The sequence below is a fragment of the Ambystoma mexicanum genome, chromosome 2p, assembly GCF_040938575.1.
Source record: "Ambystoma mexicanum isolate Mex_15411 chromosome 2p, UKY_AmexF1_1, whole genome shotgun sequence".
Classification (NCBI taxonomy): Eukaryota; Metazoa; Chordata; class Amphibia; order Caudata; family Ambystomatidae; genus Ambystoma; species Ambystoma mexicanum.
In genome coordinates, this window is record NC_090923.1 from 875,732,980 (window position 1) to 875,758,748 (window position 25,769).

The window sequence follows — 25,769 nt, forward strand, 5'->3', positions numbered from 1 at the left end:
CTGGTCATGGTGCAGCACCTGCTGGTTGCACATTGAGAGCAAGTCGGGATCCTGGCCCAGAGGTATCGGATGGTCCTCAGATCGATGAATGAGGTCAGAGAACCAGGGTTGCCTCGCCACGCTAGTGCTATCAGAATGATTGTGCATTTGTACGTTGTGATCATCTGCAGGACTTTGCGTATCACCGGAGTCAGAGGGGTGAGGGGGATTTGGGGGGGGTAAACGAATAAGCGAAGATCCCGTCGCCATGATATTGCAAACGGGTCTCCCAGTGACTGGTGATGTGGGAATCTGCTTGCAAATCAGGAAAATTATTTGTTCTCCCACGTGGCGGATAGATCGATGGCAGGTGTCCCCCATCTTGCGAAGATCTTTTTTGAGTTTCCCGTCTGCCAGTTGCCACTGCCGGCCCTGCTGAGTTGGTCCACGGCCTTGTTCTCCTTCCCCGGCAGGTGAAATGCTTGTAGTTGAATGCCGTTTTTGATTGCCCAGTGCCGTAACTATTGAGCTTCTGTGGACAATGTTCTTGATCTCGTACCCTCTTGTTTTCTTACATGATACATGGTGGCTGTGTTGTCCGTCAACAATCAGAATACCTTGTTTTTGTGTAATGGTTGAAAGAGCGAAACGCACGCGACACTGCCTTTAGTTCCAGGACGTTAATATGGAGTTTTGTCTCAGCAACGCTCCTGTGGCCCTTTACTGATAGGATGGGGTGCACACACCAATCACCTATCAGTGATGCATCTGTGACTAAAGTTTCTTGAAAAGGGGAGGGGGGGTCAAATGTTCTGCTAGTCGTGGTGAGACTGGCAATTTGTAGTTCAATGGTCTCAGATGACAGGATCTTGTATCTGCCAGAAACTCTCGCAGCGGTCTGCAATGTTGTATTAGTGGTATGCACGAGGACATGGTCCCCCAGAAGCTGCATGCCTGTTCCGACCGATACCTTTGTGCATGGGTGGAACTAGGTTACCAGATGAGGTACTGACTTTCCTTTGTCGAACCAGTCCTTCGGTGGTGTTGAATTGGGCTCCTAGAAACATTAAAGTGTTTTATGGCTCAAAGCAAGACATGTCTAAGTTTACTGCAAAACCGAGGCATGAGAGGGTGCTCAACACGTCTTGGGCTGTGTTTTTCATTTCTGTAGAAGATGGTGCTCATATTAACCAATCATCAAGATAGGGGTATACATGGAATCCTCTTTCTCAGAAACGTGGCCACTGGAGCTTGGCATTTGGTGAATGTCCTGGAGGCCAAGCACAATACGAACGGTAGGACTTTTAATTGATAATGGTTGGTTCCTACTACAAACCTTAGGAATTTCCTGTGTACTTTTCGAACTGGAATATGAAAATATGCATTCTTGAGGTCCAGTGATGCCAGGAAGTCGTACCCTCACCATCTTTATGGCGTCTGTTAAGTTGACCATTTGAATTTTTGCTTTGACGTATTTATTTAGACCTCTAAAGTCTAGAATTGGTCTTGTCAGGGAGGCATGGTATCACAATTAGACACAAGACTGGCAAGTACACACACCTTTATTGTAACATAAAAGGGGGGGGGTTGAAAAACTCCTAGCTTGCCCTATAGCTAAAGATGGGAGTACTCTTGGCCACAAAAAAAAAACAGTCCTAGTCATGGGCTTGGATTTTCCAATCACACTTGATCACAGTTCGTTACAGGTCCTCTGTCGGGCTCGGACCTTCTGATCACACTTTCTCACAGTTTGCTTTTCTCATTGAAGACTTTCGAATAAGCAAGGGGTTTTACAAATACCTCAGCATGACCACTTCGATTACAGTTCACTTTTCGTATTCATTTTCCCACTGAGGTCAGATACATTTGTCATTCATGGGTTTCTCAGCTTTTCCACTTGCACCACTATTGACTGGTTTGAGCACTTTCACTATGCCTGACCACTCTGTTATTTCTCCATGTCTCACTTGTTCGATTCACAATTCATTATAAAACAAAGGGGTGCCTGATTCCAGTCCCAGGTCCTTCAGGTGTTCTATAATGGACAACAGAACAATTGGAGCCATGGAACCAGGAATAGCCTCAACACATTTATTTACTTCATAAATACCAATAAATGTTCAATTTTCAATTCATAAAAACTTTTATTTGCATATCATATTCATATAAAATACTAGAACATTTCCGCAAACAAATATCTACAAGTTCCACTCATACTCAATCACTCCTACCATTCATTCAATTTTTGCTTCTTCGTATCAAATTTTTTGACATGTAAATATAAATGGCCTCATATATGGACGGCCTCCGACCCTAACTCCAGATTCCACAAAAGTCCTCGATTCAATTATCTGATGGTTCCGTCTGTGTGTTTCCAATTACACCAACAGTCTACACGTGTTTCGGTTGTCTTTTTCGGGACATCAACATTCATCGGCCCTTTGTTCATACAACCTTCTTCAGGGCAAAATTAGGGGAGTTTCCTTATTCCCATACGCATTGATTAGGGTGAGTATCACCACCTAAAATACAATATATATAATATCAAAAGCATGCTAAAAATCAATTAAACTCAGTTGCATACATTTCCTGTTAGACATAGGCCATTCCCGCTGATTTGAACCACAATTAATGTGAAGGTATGATTCTTAATAGTAATCATCATGACAATGTTTAGGGGTGACACGCTTGTTTAGCCCCCCATTTCCATTGTTAATTGGATAAATCCTGTCTACATCTCGGTATAGTAACCACCCTTATCTGGCCCCGACAAAGATGCAAACAAACATGTTGGAACACTACTCATGGAACGTACTCAACTAGATTGTGTATTCCCTTTCTGTACCATTACAGGATATTCAAAATCTTTCCTCAAGAGGGATTCTTCGCGACTCAGTCAGGAGGGACCTATCAATTATCATTGGTTCCTGGAAAGAAGGAAAAGAGCACTTAAAACGAGAGTTTGTCACAGTCTCTTTTATACATATATGTAAGCCAAAACGATACTTCCAACGGCTATGATCTCGTAGTAAACCAATTCTAAACGCGTCTTAATTCGCCAATGTGCACGACGTACACCAATTCTTAACGAATAGCCGATCTCTTCTTGTAGTTGTTATATCATTAGACACGGTCTGTGGGCCAAAAATGGGTGAAAATGACTTCAAGCGTTCGTGTTCTTTTACATCGAACAGGTCGTAATTCGAGCTGTTCCCTACATTCATGGTGGCCTTTCTAGTATACGCCCCTACATGTACCCGAGCATTACACATGATCTAGTAAATCTAGTAGAAGCTAGATTCTACTACGTAATTGCCCACCATTCGGTTCTCTCTATTGTTTGCAGGCGGCCGTCCCCACTCACTTGCTTACCTTGCTTCCTCTTTGCAGGTCCCAACTACATGCAGTCTCGCTTATCGACTTCCTCCGGCATTGTTTACATGCGCGCAGCGAGGATTTATTTGTACTTCCGTGTTGGTCGCGATAGAAAGAGGACTGCTGATAGTGTTCCAGTAGCCACCGTAATGGATGGGCAACACCTTAATTTTAGTCGCGATAAAGAACGGACTGCCTTTACTAATTCATACGTGATCATGGGGATTTAACCTTTCTTCCTGCTACTTGCATAAATTTTACATTGACATATCTCGATGTTCTGGATCTAGATCATATTTGTACATATAAGAGATCCCGGCCCATCCCACATCTATTTAATGTGTTATCAAGGCTCCCCATTCCACCGAAACATTCAGGCCATTTTTCACTGTATCTAAACCATATATCCATCGTTGTTCCAATTTGTGGAGCATAGTTGACATGTCCCCGCCTCTTTTTGGTGGTCTGATAGTCTGTAACACGAACCATCTCAGGTCGGTGTCTATGTTGTTTAAGATTAAAGTGGTCCACCAAGGGTTTTTCCGCCAAAGGTTCTTTCAGATGGCTATGTTCAAACCCTTTTCAAGCAAAGAAAGGGAGTCAGCATGGGGGCTACTTTTGCGCCAGATGTGGCAAATTTGTTCATGGCGGAATACGAAGAGAGGTATATCTTGGGTGAATATAGCCATCTGAAACAACAAGGTGATCTGTGCCAAGGCCTGCGGGCTTGGTACAGATACATCGATGACGTGTTTATGATATGGAGGGGCACAGAGGAAACATTGAACCAATTCCATCAGTGGCTAAACACGTGTGACAACCATATCAAATTCACGATGGAATGGCATAAAAATCAAGTACGTTTTCTAGATCTACTCATAAAGAAGTCACATCAGCAGTTGGTCACTACCCTCTTTCGGAAAACAACTGATAAAAATACACTACTCCAGCTTTCACCCGGTGGGACTACGCCAGACTTTACCTTATGGTCAGTTTTTAAGGATACGGAGAAATTGTACCGATAAGGATGAATACAAAAAACATGCAGAGGATCTAAAAAGAAGGCTATTGGAAAGAGGCTATCCACGCAAGTTGGTAAAGAACAATCTGAAAAGGGCTCTGAATAGAAACAGAGAAGACTGCTTGGTACCTAAAGACAAAAAGAAACACGTGTAGACTAATGTCGGTGTAATTAGAAACACACAGACGGAACCATCAGATAATTGAATGGAGGACTTCTGCGGAATATGAAGTTAGGGTCGGAGGCTGTCCATATATGAGGTGTTAAGACGGATTTCTGAACTCTGTCCTGGCGGCGCAGAAGTTCAGAAGGCCAACCTAATTACTTGGAACAGGGTAACCTCTGGACAAGCCAGACCAATCAGGGTAGCGATCGCAGCGGTCAAGACTAGGTCTCAAGAGGGGTGAGGGTGACAAAGCCTGTAATGAGCACACAAAGCAAGGACACTTACAAATTACTCCAAACAGGTGTTATATTAAAAATATATACACATTTATTCCAAGGCCTTTGCAACAATGACCGTAGCGAGAAATCACAATAAAACTCTAGTAAACCAACACATACCAAACCAATACAATATATATACAAATACAAACGAGTCTAAAGCGTTAGATGCACGAAATGTGTAGTCCACCTAGAAGGGGAGGAAAACAGGCAGTGTGAAATAATGATTAGACCCAGTCCGCCTTCAGAGGCACCTAACTAAGAGGAAGTCCAAGCCCTACGAAGAGTGGAGCCTAGTGCTCAAAAGTACCTGCACACGCTGGTGCCAACGGGCAAAAAGGGGAGTCTCTTCGAGGGAATCAGGCAGTTCAGTTTGGTGCACAAATGAAGAACAGTTCCGCGACTCAAGCGCAGCCTCCACTGTGGGCAGAAGCAGAGCGCGAGTACGGAAAGGCGTGCTGTTTGACACAGCGGGGAAAAGCTATGGGCTCCTGCAGGAGGGAACCCAGTTCCTAGCTATGCTACTCACCAGTCCCCGATGCAAGCAGACCCAGGCTTCTCCGCGTCAGTTTCAGTGCTGGCAGGTTCAGGGGAGCAGGGGAGCAGGGGACATCTCGTTGTCGTGTAGATTCTGCAGCAGCAGAGTCGAGTTAAAGATGTCCCAAACGAAGTGAACCCGCACAGTTTGTTACCACAGCAGGGCAACGGAGCGGCCGTGTGTATCTCAGCCAAATGTACACTACTCACTTCAGACCTGGGAATGCCAAGTGTACGAGTCGTGTGAGAGTGACAAGGGCTCGAAATACAACACAACCTGGCGGCGGTTACAGAGCAAGACTCCTGGATAGGCTGGTCAGTCTGCTGGATGGCCCAGAGACACTTCCGAAGGCTTACGTGCAGGAGATGGTGAAGATGCCGAGAATAGCTGTCCCCGCTATTCCAAGGGTCGAAGTACCAGTACAAGCCTTCTGGTTCGATCAGAGGTAGAAAGGGTTTCACAAAGCGACAGCAGTGCAGAGGAGCAGTCCTTTAGCGGGCCACCAGCGATTCCTCGGTTCAGCCTCGTGGTTGCAGGATTCTTGGCTCCTGTATTTCTTTGTTCGTGAGAACTCAGGAGATCGACATGGTAGTGGCGTTTCCAGCCCCCTCTTATCCACGATTCCCTTCGTGCCAAAACGGAGGGGACCCAAAGGGAGATCCGCTCATCAAACACTCACACCATACGTGGACCTATCACGGACCACGGTGGTCCCTGGCATTCATACCACACTAGACTCTCTGGCACCCAGGATGTGTATTGAGACCAGACATCCCAGCCCACATCCTGGAGGCACACACAAGGCCTGTAGAAGCCCGCAAAAGCATCTGTGTTTCGCGGGAAAGTACATGCCCAAATAAGGAAGGCCCCGGGTCGGCTCGACCTGGGGAAGGTGAAGGGGGCAAGACGGTCAGCGGACAGGACAAAGGAGCCTCATGGTCTGGCCATTTTGGGAGCCAGGCCATCATTTTGGGCTAACCGCGAGAAACGCGCTTAAACGCCAAAAGGAGCTTAAAAACACAAGAAACGATCGCTACCACGATTCCCGTCTGTGATTCACTTGCACCGATCAGTTACAATCCAAAGAGTATCTAGGGCCTGTAGAAGGCTAGAGACCCAAGAGAGCAGTAACTTAGCTTACAGTGCCCTCTTGTGTCATGTTGCAAGAAAGCTGCAACATGATAAACTACGGAAAACAGCGTTTCCCGGTACTGACCGTCTTAAGGGCATGTCAGTTTCCCCGTAAGAATGGAGCGAATGCCCACAGGAGTGAAGGCAGAAGGCTGCACTTCTCTGGCAAAGTCTAGATCATGGTGAAAACAGCAAAAAGTTTAGGGGTTGCCACATGGAAGGAAAATTACCCACAATTAAGAAATCTTTCCTAACACTCGCCCCTCCCAGACTATGGACAGGGGGAACTAATCCACCCCTGGATGAGTCTCTTGTTCAGTTCGGATAAACATTATGGACAACCCAACAGCATTGCTATGTTGGATACCTGGCCTATGCTCAATAGTGAAGTTGAAGCCTTGTAGACTTATGGACCACCTAAGCAACTTTGGATTCTCTCCCTTCATGTTCATTAGCCACTTTAAGGGCTTATGGTCAGTTTGCACAGTGAAGTGGGTCCCATAGAGGTAGGGCCTCAGCTTCCGTAGGGCCCACACAACAGAGAAACATTCTTTCTCCACTGTGGACCATCTGAGCTCCCTGTCCTTAAGCTGGCGACTAATAAAACCAATAGGGTGTTCCTTACCCTTCTCATCTACTTGCAATAGTACAGCTCCTATCCCAGTGTCAGAGGCGTCCGTCTGCACAATAAAAGGTCTTTGATAATCAGGGGCCCTGAGGACAGGGGCCTGGCACAAGGAGTCTCTTAAGCCATCGAAGGCCTTCTCACACTCGCCGGTCCAAGTTACCTTCTTGGGTTTCTTCGGAGTGGTGAGGGCAGTCAGAGGGGCAGCTATGGTGCCATAGTCTGCCACGAAGTTGCGGTAATACCCCGTGAGTCCTAAGAAGGCTCTCACTTGGGTCTGTGTAGTGGGGGTAGGCCAGTCTTGTACTGCTTGTACTTTACTGGGAAGAGGCTGTATCCTCCCTCCACCTACTTCATGTCCAAGGTAAACCACTGAGCCTTGTCCAATCTGGCATTTACTAGCCTTTATGGTCAAGTGTGCTTTCTGAAGAGCCTGGAGCACAATCCAGAGGTGTTTCACATGGTCTTCCCAGGTGGCACTGAAAACTGCTATATCGTCCAGATATGCAAGACAGAATTCGTCCAACCCATCCAACACATGATTCACAAGCCTCTGGAAAGTGGCAGGTGCATTTTTCAACCCGAACGGCATTACCCTGAATTGGTAAAGGCCGTCTGGAGTAAAAAACGCTGTCTTCTCCTTGGCATGTTCTGCTAAAGCTATTTGCCAATAGCCAGCCGTGAGGTCAAACGTGCTGAGATACTTGGAGGCACCCAAAGTATCCACCAGCTCATCTGTTCGAGGCAAGGGGTGTGCATCTGTCTAGGTGACAGCATTCAGAGCCCTGTAATCCACGCAGAACCTCAATTCAGAAGTGCCTGCATATGGAACCAAAACCACAGGGCTGGACCAAGGACTACTAGAGGGTTCAATCACCCCAAGGTCTAACATCTTGTTGACCTCGGTCTTAATATAAGACCATACTTTGTCAGACATCCTGTATCCCTTACTTATGGTAGGTACACTGTCTCCTGTGTCTATGTTATGTTTGCACCAAGGTGTCAAACCAGGCGACTGTGAAAACAGGGGGGAAAACTGCCTAAGCAAACTTTTCACCTCAGCCTGCTGATTAGAAGTCAGGTGAGGGGCCACTTGGACACCCTCAAAGGAGCTATCTGAAGGACCGCTTTGGAACAGGTCGGGGAGAGGTTCAGACTCCTCTTCCTCAACGTCTGAAGCCAGTAGCAGTGCTGAGATTTCGACTCTTGGGACAAAAGCCTTCAGCCTATTTACGTGAAACACTTTTGGAGCCTGTCCAGGCCTTCCAAGGTCCACTAAATAGTTAACCTCACCCAGGGGCTCCACCACTGTGTAAGGGCCTGACCATTTGTCCTGCAAAGCTCGAGGCCTTATGGGATTCATGACCAGGACTTGCGGACCAGGTGTAAAGTTGATGAGGGAAGCTTTCTGGTTGTACCAATGTTTCACCAGCGCTTGTCCTGCCTTCAATTTATCACTAGCCAAGCCCATCAGAAGTACCATCCGTTTTCTGAGCCCCAGCACATAATCTACTACGTTGGTAGTAACAGGGGGAGTGGGCATCTCCCATCCCTCTTGGACTATGGCTAAGGGTCCCTGTACAGGATGACCGAACAGAAGTTCGAAGGGGCTGAAGCCAACACCCTCCTGTGGTACCTCTCGGTAGGCAAACAGTAAGCATGGTAAAAGATCATCCCATTTTCTTCTCTGAGGTTCTTCCAGAGCCCCAATCATGCTCTTTAACGTTCTGTTGAAACGTTCCATCAGACCATTGGTCTGGGGGTGGTATGCAGAAGAGAACTTGTAGGTGACCCCACATTCTTTCCACATAGCCTGCATATACTTCGACATAAAGTTGCTGCCACGATCCGACACAACTTCTTTAGGGAAGCCAACCCTAGTAAATATGCCAAGTAACGCTTTTGCAACTGACTTGGCAGTTACAGTTTTCAATGGGATGGCCTCAGGATATCTGGTTGCATGGTCGACCAGCACCAGGATAAACCTATTGCCTGAGGATGTTTGCGGGTCAAGGTGACCAACGATGTCGATCCCTACCCTTTCGAATGGTATTCCCACAACTGGAAGTGGTACCAATGGAGCTTGGATTGTCGAGCCAACCCTACCAGATAATTGGCAGGAGGCATAATTCCTGCAGTGACTTTCTACTTGCACCCCCATCTTGGGCCAGTAGAAGTGCATGGATAACCTTTGCTTCGTCCTCTTAATACCAAGGTGACCAGCAAGGGGCACTTCATGAGCCAACTGCAGGAGGAAGGGTCTTACAGCAAGGGGAACCACCAACCTCTCCTATGGTCTCCTTCTGTAGACTCTGTGGGCTCACTATACAGGAGTCCACCTTCCCAATAAATCCGATGCGTCCCAGAAGGTTCACCCTCAAGCTGGGAGCAGGCCTGTCTCCGTAGGCCTTCCAGAGATGGGCACTCACGTTGGCCTTTACTGAATTCTTCCCTGTCAGGACCACCTTCTACTAACAAGTCTTTTAGTTCAGGATGGTCATTGGGGTCAAATACTTCAGGCATCGCCACCTCCTCGTCAGGCCCGGGCGATTGACCAACTTCATCCACCGCAGTGGTAGGCGAGCTCGGGGGAATATTCTCTTTCCCTCGTCTTGACTTGTTTACTCCTTTTGCCTTGGGTTTCCCCTTCAGCTGGGGCGGCGTATTGGTCTTGGCCAATGCTGCCCGTGCTTGAGACCGTGTGCAGGGTCTGTCGGCAGTGTCTCATACGAGCCCTAAAGCTCTGAGATCATTGCCTAACAGGACCTTTCCTGGGACGTTTCTCTGAATGCTCATTGGAATCCTGACTGCTGTACCATTTAAAGTAAGATTTACAGGTATTACTGGAAACATGCGAGGTAGGCCGTCAGCCAACTTAGTGGGCATCAAAGTAGCTCTGGCAACTTCCTCTGAGTCTACCAAGGTAGAATCCACTACAGTCCGACTGCACCCACTATCCCTAAGAGCTGGAGTATCCACTCCATTGATCAGCACACTATCTTTAAAGTAGTGCTTGGTATTATCTGGAATCCTAGCATAAGCCTCTGCGACTTTAGGCTCCCAGGAACCCAGGGAAACTAAAACTACCTCAGCTTCTATCCCACTGGGGAAGGAGTCGGAGGAGAAGGATGCTCCTGTAATCTCTTCTTCCTCTTAGGAGGAGAAGGTCAGATTAGCGGAGTGGACCCCCCAAAGGTTTAACCTTACACCAGGGATCCCTCTTCACGTGGTCAGTTGCTCCACAAGCAAAACAAGATCCATTGGGTCTGTTTACATGGGGAGGCTTATTGTAACCAGAGTTCTGTTTCAGAGGCTGACCTCCACTACCCTGTGAGTTCTCTTGTGTCTTACCCTTATTTTTCTTTTTGTGGCCCTTTTGAGAAGAAGATTTATCAGATTCTCCACCCTCCTTATCTTTGGACTTTTTCCCTTCCTCCTGCTTACCAGGATGAGTTTTGTCCTTATGGGACACTCGATGTGACACCCATAAGTCTGCTGTAATGGCCAGCTTCTTAGGATCTATCTCCTTCGAATCGGCCAAATGCTGCTTAAGCTCCGGGGAAGATGATGCAAAAATGTGTTCCAGCATGACAAGATTTATCATGCCTTCAAGGGTAGAAACCTTATAACCTTCGACCCAGCCAGTCAAGTTTTTTAAGGATTCAGTTACATAAGATACCCAAGTACCACCACCTTTTTTCTTGTACTCTCGGAATCGTTTTAAATATTGGGCAGGAGTCTTTCCAAACTTTAAAATGAGTTTGCTTTAACATTGAGGAATCAGCTCGCTCAGTCTCCGACATTTCCATAATGGCACTAGAGCCAAAATGGGGCAGTCTGCTGAGTAACCAGGCAATCTTATCAGCATTGTCAACTTGTTGAACTTCACATGCATACTCAAACGTATTCAGCCAGTCCATAATGTCATTCCTTTCCTCGTACACACTGAGCAGATCTTTCGGAAACCGTGGATGAGAGGAGGCCACAGACCCATGTCCAGGACCCTTGGAGCCATTTGCAACCTGAAGCTTGGCCAGTTCCAACTGGTGATCCCTGTCTTTCTGTTTCTCTGCCTGTTCGATTTGTAGTTTGGCTATGCGGAACTCAAGCTCCTTCTGCCTAAACCGCAGCGCTTGCTTCTTGAATTCAAGCATAGCCTCCCCATCAACACTGGCAGAGGAAACATTAGACATCTCATCCTCCCTGTCCTCGTGGTCGCGGTGGATCAGTGCAGCGGCAGAACCGTCGGTTCTACCAGTGAGAGCAGCCCCACCTCCTTCCGCACTGTCCTCAGAAGTTATAGCGTCAAGCTGCGCTTCTTGCCACGCCACGATTCTTTGGATCATATCCAATTTGGTGCCTTGAGAGGAAACACCTCTCTCCGCACACATCTTTTTCAGTGTTTCGGATTTGGAAGTATTTAAAGTTAACAAGGTATTTGTTTCCATACTGTTAGATAGGACTATGGCCTTTTTAAAGTTATACTACGACAATTCACTACGTGTCCTGGTAGGAATAACTCGAAATGCCTTGGTTTGTGCGCAACACTGGATACCTTCAGTCGTATCCCACCGCTGTACACCAATTTGTTAAAACGGATTTCTGAACTCTGTCCTGGTGGCGCAGAAGTTCAGAAGGCCAACCTAATTACTTGGAACAGGGTAACCTCTGGACAAGCCAGACCAATCAGGGTAGCGATCGCGGCGGTCAAGACTAGGTCTCAAGAGGGGTGAGGGTGACTGAAAGCCTGCAATGAGCACACAAAGCAAGGACACTTACAAATTACTCCAAACAGGTGTTATATTAAAAATATATACACATTTATTCCAAGGCCGTTGCAACAATGACCGTAGCGAGAAATCACAATAAAACTCTAGTAAACCAACACATACCAAACCAATACAATATATATACAAATACAAACGAGTCTAAAGCGTTAGATGCACGAAATGTGTAGTCCACCTAGAAGGGGAGGAAAACAGGCAGTGCGAAATAATGATTGGACCCAGTCCGCCTTCAGAGGCACCTAACTAAAAGGAAGTCCAAGCCCTACGAAGAGTGGAGCCTTGTGCTCAAAAGTACCTGCACACGCTGGTGCCAACGGGCAAAAAGGGGAGTCTCTTCGAGGGAATCAGGCAGTTCAGTTTGGTGCACAAATGAAGACGAACAGTGTTCCGCGACTCAAGCGCAGCCTCCACTGTGGGCAGAAGCAGAGCGCGAGTACGGAAAGGCGTGCTGTTTGACACAGCGGGGAAAAGCTATGGGCTCCTGCAGGAGGGCGACCAGTTCCTAGCTATGCTACTCACCGGTCCCCGATGCAAGCAGACCCAGGCTTCTCTGTGTCAGTTCCAGTGCTGGCAGGTTCAGGGGAGCAGGGGACGTCTCGTCGTCGTGTAGATTCTGCAGCAGCAGAGTTGAGTTAAAGATGTCCCAAACGAAGTGAACCCGCACAGTTTGTTACCACAGCAGGGCAACGGAGCGGCCGTGTGTATCTCAGCCAAATGTACACTACTCACTTCAGACCTGGGACTGCCAAGTGTACAATCGTGTGAGAGTGACAAGGGCTCGAAATACAACACAACCTGGCGGCGGTTACAGAGCAAGACTCCTGGGTAGGCTGGTCAGTCTGCTGGATGGCCCAGAGACACTTCCGAAGGCTTACGTGCAGGAGATGGTGAAGATGCCGAGAATAGCTGTCCCCGCTATTCCAAGGGTCAAAGTACAAGTACAGGCCTTCTGATTCGATCAGAGGTAGAAAGGGTTTCACAAAGCGACAGCAGTGCAGAGGAGCAGTCCTTCAGCGGGTCACCAGCGATTCCTGGGTTCAGCCTCGTGGTTGCAGGATACTTGGCTCCTGTATTCCTTTGTTCGTGAGAACTCAGGAGATAGACATGGTAGTGGCGTTTCCAGCCCCCTCTTATCCACGGTTCCCTTCGCGCCAAAACGGAGGGGACCCAATGGGAGATCCGCTCATCAAACACTCACACCATACGTGGACCTATCACGGACCACGGTGGTCCCAGGCATTCATATCACACTAGACTTTCTGGCACCCAGGATGTGTATTTGGACCAGACATCCCAGCCCACATCCTGGAGGCACACACAAGGCCTGTAGATGCCCGCGAAAGCATCTGTGTTTCGCGGGAAAGTACATGCCCAAATAAGGAAGGCCCCGGGTCGGCTCGACCTGGGGAAGGTGAAGGGGGCAAGACGGTCAGCGGACAGCACAAAGGAGCCTCGTGATCTGGCCATTTTGGGAGCCAGGCCACCATTTTGGGCTAAGCGCGAGAAACGCGCTTAAATGCTAAAAGGAGCTCAAAAACACAAGAAACGATCGCTGCCACCATTCCCGTCCGTGATTCACTTGCACCGATCAGTTACAATCCAAAAAGAGTATCTAGGGCCTGTAGAAGGCTAGAGACCCAAGAGAGCAGTAACTTAGCTTACAGTGCCCTCTTGTGTCATGTTGCACGAAAGCTGCAACATGATAAAGAAACTACGGAAAACAGCGTTTCCCGGTACAGACTGTCTTAAGGGCATGTCAGTTTCCCCGTAAGAATGGAGCGAAAGCCCAGAGGAGTGCGGCAGAAGGCTGCACTTCTCTGGCAAAGTCTAGATCATGGTGAAAACAACAGCAAAAAGTTTAGGGGTTGCCACATGGAAGCAAAATTACCCACAATTAAGAAATATTTCCTAACATGAGGCCATTTATATTTACATGTCAAAAAATTTGATACGAAAAAGCACTTGGGACTTGTAGATATTTGTTTGTGGACATGTTCTAGTATTTTATATGAATATGATATGCAAATAAAAGTTTTTATAAATTGAAAATTTAACATTTATTGGTATTTATGAAGTAAATAAACGTGTTGAGGCTATTCCTGGTTCCATGGCTCCAATTGTTCTGTTGACGATTCACAATTCAGCAATACTTTGGCGGCTTAATCACATTTTACTTTTACTTGCATCTTCTCGGTATATGCACAACCTTTATTCTTGTGATACACTGTTGCCGCTTGTGCATTTCATCTTCCACACAGAACGGCCTTCACTGCTATTTTTAACTCACTGCGCCTGGGCTGGTTTCTGTGCTTGCGTCTTTGATCTAGGAGCCAAGTTTGATACCACAGCTGCTGCTTCACCCCCCCTCCCCCCAACTCGTTCGCAGACCCGGGAGGGCTGCTGGTATTTTCACACACAATGCCGGATTCATGGTTCTCTTTCGTCTGGGACACATGTGCAGCCTTCAAGATTCTTTGCAGGCAACAATTGTTCACTGTGATGCCGAAAGTATCTCCACTCCTTAATTCTGCCACTAGGCCTGCCGTCCTGCTCCACCTGTTCCCCCGGAAGAACTGCTCATTCTCGTGCTTTGCCTTGCTCAGAATCAAAATCAATAGGTATCAGGTGTATGCAATCATGGCCAATTGCCTGACCGTACTAACAGGACATGTCCAGTGTAATGTTTGAGTGTTAGTCTTTCTCCGCTCAGACAACAACTTCCTCAGCTCAGTGTTTGTGCAGGAAATCGCAATATCCTAAAAAATAGGATGGGATAAAGGTGTTGAAAAGGGAGGGATACCGCGTCTCACCATTGGGTAGCTCCCCTCCATTCCAGATGACCCCTCACCAAAGTGATCCTCCTGCTCTGGTCCACCACCCAGAGTCTGGATCCAAAGGAAATGGCCGTGCCCTGGCAACCCGAGCAAGAGATCCCTGGGGACTAGACGGTGAGACACCCTCTGGTTTCTCACATGCTCTTCCCCTATGCGATATGGACTCAGCTGTTTCACAGGGGAACCAGAAAAGGAAGTCAACATTTCCTTGACCTTTACAGTGTTCCATGGTAAAAAGTAGGGTTGTAGGTCCAAGAACCATCACATGACTATGGTTAGACTCTTTCCTCTGACTTATCCATACTGAAGGGGGAGTGGTCAGTGACAAGTGTACATTTTCTCCCCAGTAGATCGTATTGAAGATGGAGGACTACACATTTGATGGCCAGGGCCTTTAATTGTAATCCAGAATAGTTTTCTTTGGGGAATAGTTTACGACTAGCAAATAGGATGGGACGTTCTAGACCATCATGTAGCTGGGATAATACTGCTCCTAAACCTGTGAAGGAGGCATCGTTGTGTAGTGTAAATTCTTTTGAGAATTCTGCCACATGGGGTTCTGGCATAGGGTAGTTTTAGTTTGTTATAACAGATATCATCTTCTCCAGTCCAGCGAAATTTGACCCTCTACGTTTAGTTTGTCAGTCAACCTTTGTTTTGTCAGAGAATCTTGGGATAAGCCTACGATAACACTGAACCAAACCCAAGAATGCCTGAAGATCCCTTGGTTTTGGGAGCATCTAGAACAGCTTTGACCTTTTCTTGCTGCAGCTGTACACTACCATTCCCAACAAAGAAGCCCCGATATTGTACTGCTGATTGAGCCAATTTACACTATTAGGAGTGTACTCCGACAGCCGGACTGACTGCCAACTCAAAGAAATGAAAAGATGGTAGAGCTGGTCTTCCTGTGTTTTGCTATACATGACGATATCGTCAATGTAGGCCCCACAGAAATTGAAGTAGAGTTGAAGTATCCTATCCACAAGCCGTTAAAAAGTTGCTGTGGCCCAATGTAGGTTAAAAGGGAGGACTTTACATTGGAATAGCACTATTGGGGTTGAAAAAACAGTCTTTTCCTGATCTGGTCCATGTACCGGGACCTGGCCCTATCCCTTTGTTAAATTCAAAGTTGACAAAAATACAGCACTTCCCAGCTTATCTATCAAATCATCGATTTGAGGCATAGGATGGGCGTCAAAGGAGGAGATGGCGTGGACATGCCTGAAATCTATGCAAACAGTCCGAATTGGTCGGGTTTGGTTACCAAAACGATAAGGGGGGACCCATGGGCTTGAAGAGGGCTCAATGATATTGGCTTTTAGCATAATTTCAACCTCCTTAACCACTATTTTCTTTCGTGCCTCTGGGAGTCTATATGATTTTAGATGTAGTACTCCCTCCCCTTGTGGGGTCCTGATGTAGTGATAAGTACCCTATACCCTTCCAGGTTTTTCACTAAATACGTCAGGGAAAGCACTAACAATGTTATTTAAATCTGTGTTTATCCTTAAATGTCTCTTGTGGAATTGGGTCTAGATTATCCATCTCTTCAGGCACCAGACAGGATAACATGGAAGAGTTGGAGGCAGCTGGGTTTTCTTTCCACTCCTTCAGGCGATTTATATGATACATATGGTTTGTCTTTTATCAGGGTGGACTACCCTGTAGGTACAGGTTCCCGTTTGTTCTAGTATCTCATAGGGCCCGTGCCAGTTTGAAACAAGTTAGGTGGGTAAAATGACTAACACTTTATGACCTACTGAAAATTATCTAAAGGTTCACGCTCTTATTGTAGGCCTGTTTTGTTGGGCTTGAGCTTTTTTTTATAGGAGTCTGAACTAGAGTTCTAACTAGCTTCATGTGTTCTCTCAATCTGGTAGCTGTCTGTGACAAGGGTATTGGTGCTTCTTCTCTTTCTTCCCATGTCTCCCATAGCACGTCTAGAACATCTCTCGACTCCCTACCGTATAGTACTTCGAAGGGGGAGAAACCAGAAGATGCTTGAGGGGTTTCCATCACTGCAAACAGGGCCCATGGGACTATGCGATCCCAATCTTTTCCAGCCTTATCTACTAACTTTCTCTAACTACCTTTCTCAAAATCGTCTTGAGGACCTTATTAAATCTCTCCACCAAGCCGTCCATCTGGGGGTGGTAAACTGAGTTTCTCAAGGTAGTAATGTGGAGTAATTCCTTTATTTCACCCATGAGCTTACTCATGAAATTTGTTCCCTGGTCAGTTAGAATTTCCTTGGGGAATCCAACCCTAGAAAAGAAGGGTATCAAATGCTTTAAGATTTGCTGAGTAGTGCGATTTCTCACGGGGAAGGCTTATGGGTATTTGGTGGCATAATCTACAAGAATAAATGTGTAGCCCAATTTACAGGTTTGCAGGGGATCCCATAATATCCATCGCTATTCTAGAGAAGGGAATTTCTATCATGGGTATCGGACTTAACGGAATGGGTAAAGGAATATGTGCACTGGGCTTCTGACATATTTCACATGTTTGAATAAAGGTTTTTATATCTGCATGTATACCCGGGCCAATAAAATGTTCCGCTGATATGGGCTCTGGTTTTAGATTGTCCTAGGTGTCCCCCCCTTTCAAATGAGAATGTGCAATTTCCAATACTATAGGTCTATGAGTTTTAGGTATCACCAATTGGGTTTTGACTAGGCCTTCCCCGGACGTTTCTCTCCTATATAGGAGTCCCTGTTTCAAAAAGAAAAAGGGGCTGACTTTTTCTTGGCCATCTTCAGAAATAGTCTGTAAGAAGGCTTCTGCGAGTACTGGATAATTTTCTTGTGTAAAGGCTAAGTCAGGACGGATGGTGGGTTCAACATCCCTTTTTGCGTTGATGTTAGGCTCATTGTCAGCCTCTCCAAAACCAAAGTCGCCTCTCTTAGTTTCCTCAGATTCAATAACCTCCTCAAAACGGGGAAATAGGGCCTTCTCAAGAATTCCCAAGGCAATTTTATCCCAGGTCTCATTTCAAAAGGGGTTTCTTTCTCCATTGTTTGGTAGAAGAACTTCCATCTCTCCCCTAAAGTCAGGATCTATAACTCTTGCCAGGGTACCCAGACCAAATTTCCAGGCTAAACCAGATTTTGGGGCTAACCTGATATAGCACCCGGATGGGGGAATTAAAACTAAGTCAGTGGGAGATAATACTCTTCCCAGGAGGGATGGAAGCTTCCCCTACCGCTACATATATCAAAGCCAATGGATTCCTTAGTGGCAATATAGGGGTATGAGGCTCTGTGGCTACGTTTCTGAAATGTTAGGGTTCCCCAACTTGTTTCAACTGAGTTGCATCCCACCCCTGAAACCATATGTACGGAGACATAGTATCACCAATAAACACAGACACAAGATTGGCAAGTTTAAAAACCTTTATTGTAACTTGAAAGGGGGGTTTGAAAAACTCCTAGCTTGCCCTATAGCTAAAGATGGGCGTACTCTCGACCATCAAAGCAAAAAGAATACAGTCCTAGTCATTTGTCAGTCAAACCAAATGGCCTATACTAAAAATTAAAAAAAACCTATTGCTTAACCTTACCCTACTACAATAAATGTGTGTAGGGAAAGATATATATGTAAAGGAAAAAGCAGTGTTAAAAACAAAATGTCAATGTAATTGAGCAAATCTCCCTTCCCCACATTTTTAGCACGGGATAATGTCACACACTTGGGGGGTCTTACAGCACACTCTGGCTTTAGACACAAGGATGCAGCTCAGGAAGCAGACCAGAGCCTTTCCATGAAAAGAACAAGTTACTCTCTTACCTGGTAACGTTCTTCGATGGGATGGTCCGACGACGTATTCCATTATCTATGACAGTAATCACCACAGCTGTGCTGCTTCGGAAAATCTTTTGGCGTATGTCCTGCGTCGATGACGTCGATACGCCGCCCTCGAGGACCTCCTCTCCGATGTCACTGGATGTTATAAGTAGGACGCACGACGCCCGTAGCCTCAGTTGTAGTTTTTTCCCCCAGAACGTGTGGCACCAGTCTTCTGCCAGTCTGACCACACAAAGCCTTGCGGAAACGTAAGCTGCAATCGCATAAGAAATTCTGTAGCGGGGAAGGCAGGGAGGGAGCGATATGGAATACGTCGTCGGACCATCCCATCAAAAGAACGTTACCAGGTAAGAGAGTAACTTTTTCTTCGAGGGGATTGGGTCCTCCGACATATTCCATATCTATGACAGACTCCCAAAGCAGTACCAACGTAAGGCGGTGGGAAAAATAATTTAGAAGATAGAAATTTAGAATGACCAATCAAATTGCAGAATAAAGGACTGCCTTGCCAAAGGCCAGATCCTGTCCACGGATACAATCGAGGCAGTAGTGACGTACAAAAGTATGGACCGAAGCCCAGGTAGCTGCATCACATATGTTACGAATAGGAACAACCCTCTGCAGGTCAGTAGAGGCAGCCATACCCCTGGTAGAATGGGCCTGCAAGCCTATCGGAGGGTCCTTACCCGCCAAGCGGTAACATTCAGAAATTGCCAGGATAATCCATTGAGACAAAGTCTGCTTAGTAACCATCTTGTCCCAAACGCCTTCCATTGTAGCTAATAAAGAGTTGATCGTCCACTCTGACCCGGGACATGCGTGAAATATAAAAGCTTAAAGCTCTCCTAGGATCCAGCCTATGGAGCCTCTCCTCTTCCTTACCAGGATGCGGAGGAGGATAAAACGCCGGAAGAATAACCTTCTGGCTTAAATGAAATTGCGACACCACCTTCGGAAGAAAGGAAGGACGAACTCTAAGGACAACCCTGTCCTTGTGAAACACAGTGAAGGGTGGCTTAACTGAAAGTGCCTGTAACTCACTCACTCTGCGAGCGGAAGTGACCGCAACTAAAAATACACTTTTAAGAGTTAATCTCAAAGAGCAGGAATGCAAAGGCTCAAACGGAGCACCCATTAGAAACTTGAGAACAAGGTTCAAATCCCAACCGGGCACCTGGAAAGGTGACGGAGGGAACACAGTGAGAAACTGAGAAATTAAAGGAATTTTAAAATAAGAACACTTCAGATGAGCGCATAAATATGGAGAGCGCCGCCAGGTAACCTTTAACGGTACCCACTTGCAGGCCTTTGTGGGCCAAAGAAAGCAAAAAAGACAGAACCACAGGAATATCACATGAAAAAGGATCCACATTCTTAACCCTGCACCAGTCGCAGAACTTTCTCCAACGGCAACGGTACAGAGACTTTGTTGCCGGCCATCTGGCCGAAAGCAACACCTCCATCACGTCTTCAGGGAGGTCCCAATCCTTATACCTCAACCTTTCAGAAGCCAAGCGTGAAGGTTGAGGGATCTGACCTCTGGATGGAGAACCTGACCCCCCTCCCGTGAGAGCAGATCTTCTCGGTAGGGAAGACGACGTGGAGGGCAGATGGACAAGTCGAGAAGGTCCGGGTACCACGTCCTCCTGGCCCATGCTGGAGCAATGAGGATCATCCGGGAACCGAACCTCGGTAACCTCCGCAGCACTTGCGGAATGACGGGGACTGGAGGAAACGCGTACAGCAGTGGGAATGACCACTCCACCACGAACGCGTCTCCTAAGGCTCCTCTTGGAGGAAATTCCTGCGAGCAGAACCTTTCGCACTTACGGTTGACACTGGAGGTGGAGAGATCCATTTGAGGGGTCCCCCAAAGGGCGAAGATCTCCAGGAGAATCTCCTGAGCCAACTCCCACTCGTGAGAGATCGCGCTCTGCCTGCTCAGAGCGTCCGCCGTCTTGTTTTCTTCTCCAGATTGAAATTTCCTGCTAGATTGCGCAGAACCAGAGCTGCATCGCCTTCCTGCACAGAGGAAGTGACCCTGCCCCCCCCCCTTTTTGTTGAGGTAGTGCATGGCCACTGTGTTGGCCGTCAGAATCAGGACATTCTTTCCTCGCACAGTCGGCAGAAAAGCCTTCAGGGCAAGCCTGACGGCCCTCAGCTCCAACAGATTGATATGGAGTCTGGATTCCGACCGAGACCAACGACCGCTGACTGTCAACTCGTTGGCGCGAGCTCACCATCCCGTGAGGGATGCGTCCGTCACGATCGTCACCTCCGGCCAGGGTAGCCAAAATGGAGCCCCCTTCATCAGATTGCCTTCGACGGCTCACCACAGAAGGTCCTGGGCAAACGAGGGCGGCACCTGAACAGGGTCCGACATCCTGCCGGAGGACTGAGACCACTGGAGCTTGAGTGGCCATTGCAAAGATCTCATCCGCAACCTGGTCTCTGGCACCAGAAGAATGCAGGATGCCATGAGGCCGAGCAATCTCAAGAACTCGAACGCAGGGAGACTCTGGGCATGTTGGAACTTTTGCACCATCTGCTGAATGTGATGAGCCCTCACCTGGGGAGGTAAACACTGCCCCAGGGACGTGCCGGGCACTGCTCCGATGTACTGGAGCCTCTGAGTTGGAGTCAAGTGGGACTTTAAGTTGAGGGAGAAGCTGTCAGGATACCCCAGGTGGCTGGAGGGAGCATGCAGCACCAAAGTACTGTGAATGGTGGCAAGAGGTTAAAACCCCTTTATTTTAGGACCGTGCTTTGTGTCCTTTGCAGGCAAAGGGCTAGGCGTGGACAAACCAGCCCCCTACCCCTTCCAAAACAAGGAAAAGAGGCACCGGACTACATTTCCCAGCAGCCTCGCGTGCAAGAGAGACACTGGAAGGCTTCTGGACCCCACCCTGTACAACGCGCATGCGCGCCAGAACCACCTGGAGCGCTGCTTGCGCTACGGGATCTTGAAGAGGCAAGACGTGTTTCCAGCGGGCTCCTGCAGGCAGCTACCAGCGGGGCCACACCCCGCCTGCGAACTCTGCAGGCCCCGCTGAGTCCTACAGATAAGTGCATTTAATTCTTGTTGTTATCCAAGCTCGGACACTCGTTCCGAGTGCATTACGCTTCGCAGTCAGTGGCGTTTCGGAGTCCGGCGGCATTGTGATATTTGAAGCCGCACAGCTCCACGCCAAGTAGCGAAGCGCGGAGTCTGGCTTTCCGACTTTAACCCTTGCAGTCCTTACGGCCGGAACTCCGGCACAGTTAATTCATGAACGGAGCACCGGCACTGCTCATTCGCTACATTGCGAGCCGGAGCTCAGACACTAGTCATTCGTGTTTGATCTAACTATGGCTAACGTTTATCAGACAAGTTATTTGAGTTTGTCTAACTGTAAAGTGGCTAACGTTTATGCCGGGTTCCGGCGGTATGTCAAGTGTGCTCCATATCTTAAGCGTATGTACGCTCACTCCTTTTTTTTGGTTCTTGTAGCGGAGTTCCGTTGTTCGCTCAGCAAGAAAGAACACTGGTGAATTAACCCCGAGTCTCCTGCTGACACCCGAAGCTAAGTGCTTTCCCTTGTTACCTTATTGCATTGTGATTTTTATGTGTGGTGATCATATGTTCTGCAGATCAGTGGGTAATATGCAAACTGCTAGATAGCGTGTTTCGTAATGTGTGCAGTGTTAATTGCTTAAGCAGAACCCCAGGAGGGGTAACACATCAAACTACTCAGCTTTCCCTTATCCCTCCTCTTCCCTATCCCTACCTTGTTACCCGGTTTTCCTAACCACCCCAACCTAACCAACCAGCGGACCCTAACCCTCTTTCCCCGGAGGGTCGCGGAAGCCTGTGTTGTAAACACTCCCAGGCCCCAAGACCCAACGGGGAGGTAGGTGTACGTGCTACCTCCGCGCAAGGCCAAGATCGTGACAGGAGCGCAAGCCCACGTATCATTAAGCGCCCAGGTAGCACGTCACCATGGAGGAGGTATTGCAAGCCCTAAGAGACTTGAAATCTGATTTGCTTGCCACAAGGCAGGACTATGTAAATTTGGCTGGCCAGGTCCATACGTTAACGGTTCAGGCAAATGCCCAGGCCACCCCATTGCCCGCGGACCATGCACCACCCACCCCAGTCCAGGTACAGGTATCCGCCGAGCCTACACTTCCTTTGTCAGCCCCAGAACGTTATCATGGGGATCCCCAAAAATTCAACCAGTTTGTAATGCAGTGCCAATTGCATTTCATCACCAAACCAAATGTGTTTCGCACGGCTCAGTCTCGCACAGCCTTTATGATTTCGTATCTTGGGGGTGATGCAGCGTCATGGGCCACTCCGCTGGTTACGAAAGATGACGCACTTCTCTATCAGTGGGACTTATTTTTGGAGGAATTTGGGAAAATATTCAATCGAAGGGCTGCAACTCTAATTAAGGACAGGGAATTGCTCACTTTACGTCAAGGGGGTAGGGATTTGGTTTCCTATGTAACCACCTTTAATCGGTTGGCTGTGGAGACAGACTGGCCTCAGGAGAAGCGCCTACCACTATTCTACCAAGGACTAAGGGACGAGGTAAAAGACTTAATAGCTCAGGTAGATCCCCAACCCGAAACATGCTCCGCTATGATCGACCTGGCCCTACGGTTGGATCAAAGACAGTATGAGAGGAGGCTAGATAAGCGTAAGTGGGATCCCAAGCCCATGGTCCGTCTGGATCACCCAGTGAAACCTGGTAAGAGCGAAAAACCCTTAGATGAACCAATGCAAATAGGGACGGTTCGAGGCCCTTTAACCCAGGAAGAGAAGGACAAACGACGTCGAGAGAAGCTCTGTCTTTACTGTGGGAAGGCCGGACATTTTGTTCGAGAATGTTTAGCAAAGCCCAAGGGTGAGCAGTCGGGAAACGCGAAAGCTCCTCAGTAAGGGTGGCCCCGGCGAGCCAATCTGAGAACACCCCTAGTTCCTTAGCTAATACCCTGCAAAGCAAAGTAACACATGTGACCATTTCAGGTCATATCTCCTGGCAGGATCATCGGATACCAGTATCATTGATGCTGGACTCAGGTGCTACTGGAAATTTTGTCGATGAAACCTTAGCAACACAATTAGGGATTCCGTTACTGTCCAAGGAACGGAATGAAGAGGTAAAGTCTGTAGATGGATCACCCTTGATTTCAGGCCTAATTACTAAGCAAACTCAGTGGGTACGTTTAGAATGTAGTCCACAACACTCAAGCTTTGACGTGATAGCAGCGCCCCAGTTTGGCATGATTTTAGGTCTGCCATGGTTGAGGACCCATAACCACGAAGTCAATTGGACTCAAGGAACAATGCGTTTCGTGTCAGACTATTGTAAAACAAATTGCCACCTTGAGGAGATCGAAGGCGTAATGTCCTACGAAAAACATGTTATTGGGAGTGTTGAAACCGGCCTCCCATCTGTCTATCAAGACTTTAGGGACGTTTTTAGTAAAGCCGCTGCAGAAACTTTGCCTCCTCATCGGACTTTTGATTGCAGAATAGATCTGGAACCAGGAGCGGCTTTGCCCTGTAGCAGGATTAATGCACTGACAGAATCTGAAAACGAGCACCTTAAAAACTATATTGAGACGAATCTGGCCAATGGCTTCATACGTCACTCTAAGTCACCAGTGTCATCCCCTTTGTTCTTCGTTCCTAAAATAACCATAAAGAACCGCTACCCTTTACCGCTGATATCAACTCTATTAGACCAGGTGAGGGACGCCCAGATTTACACCAAGCTAGACTTAAGAGGAGCGTATCATCTGGTGCGGGTGCGTGAGGGGGACGAATGGAAGACTGCCTTTCGAACCAAGTTCGGTCTATATGAATACCAAGTCATGCCATTCGGCCTCTGCAACGCGCCCGCTGCCTTTCAGCATTTTATGGACGAGGTCTTACGTGGATATTTGGACGTGTACACTATGGTCTATATTGACGACATCCTAATTTACTCACGCAACATCGAGGAACATCAGGCTCATGTAAAAGCAGTGCTACTACGGTTGCGTGAGCATCAACTCTATGCAAAACTGGAAAAATGTGCGTTCCACCAAACCTCAATAGAATTCCTAGGGTTCATTTTATCACCCAAAGGCATTACAATGGTTCCGAAAAAAGTCCAAGCCATCACGGAGTGGCCATCTCCCACATCTGTAAAGGAAGTACAAACGGTGTTGGGGTTTGCAAATTTCTATCGTCGGTTCATTGAAGGATTCGCAGCCAAAGTACAGCCCATCACCCGTTTACTTAAAAAAGGCGTAGCCTTCCTGTGGGATGCGGCTGCAGAAACAAGCTTTGTAGCTTTAAAAACTGCATTCACAACTGCTCCTGTGCTATTTCACCCCGATCCCACGCGTCCTTATATCATAGAAACTGATGCTTCCAGCTATGCTCTTGGTGCAATTTTATCCCAAAGAGACGACTCCGGGCAATTGCACCCGGTGGCCTTCTATTCACGTTCCCTGTTACCAGCTGAACGAAATTATGTGATTGCCGATAGAGAACTCCTGGCCATCAAGGTAGCATTCGACGAGTGGCGTCATTACTTGATGGGTGCTCGGCATATGATCACGATACTGACGGACCATAGGAATCTTCAATTCCTAAAATCAGCCAAGGCTTTGAGTCCCCAACAACTGCGATGGGCGATGCACTTTGCCGAGTACGATTTCGTGGTAACATATCGTCCGGGTACGGAGAACAGAAAGGCTGATACACTGTCTCGTTACCCGGAACCCGACCCTAGTCAGGGTAAAAAAGAGGAACCGAAACCAATGGTACCACTCACACGTATTGTGGGTAGTATCGTAGTAGACGATATGTTCAACAACATACGAAAAGCCATGTCAGCTCAAGAATTAGTGCAGTGGAACAATCCAGGGAAAAGACAAACAATTAAAAATGGTTTACCCTTCTTTGGATCATCCCTGTACTTACCAACACCTGCAACGCGTAAACAAGCCATTAAGTGGTGTCATGACTCGCCCTTTGTAGGGCACCCTGGAATGGTCAAAACCCAGGAACTGGTAATGCGTCATTTCTGGTGGCCTCAAATGAGGAAAGACATTCGAGAGTATGTGCATACTTGCGAGTGCTGTTTAAGAAACAAATCAGACCACCAAAAACCGGCTGGCATGTTCCAACCCCTACCCACTCCAGTACCCTGGCATACTGTTTCCTTGGACCTGATCGTGGACCTAC

At 47.5% G+C, this 25,769-nt stretch overlaps 1 protein-coding gene across 2 annotated transcripts in view; it reads right to left on the reverse strand.

The window, feature by feature from the left end:
* The window catches only part of POLR2I (RNA polymerase II subunit I), a 506,951-nt gene that overhangs the window by 97,977 nt on the left and 383,205 nt on the right, over positions 1–25,769 (reverse strand). The window contains exon 6 of one of the 2 annotated variants that reach the window (XM_069644566.1): positions 2,301–2,501. The exons of the other annotated variant lie outside the window; for it this stretch is intronic. Within the exon in view, the coding sequence (XP_069500667.1) occupies positions 2,439–2,501 (63 nt within the window). The 3' untranslated portion in view covers positions 2,301–2,438. Of the gene's footprint in view, positions 1–2,300; positions 2,502–25,769 lie in introns of those variants that run through there. 2 annotated transcript variants of the gene reach the window in all.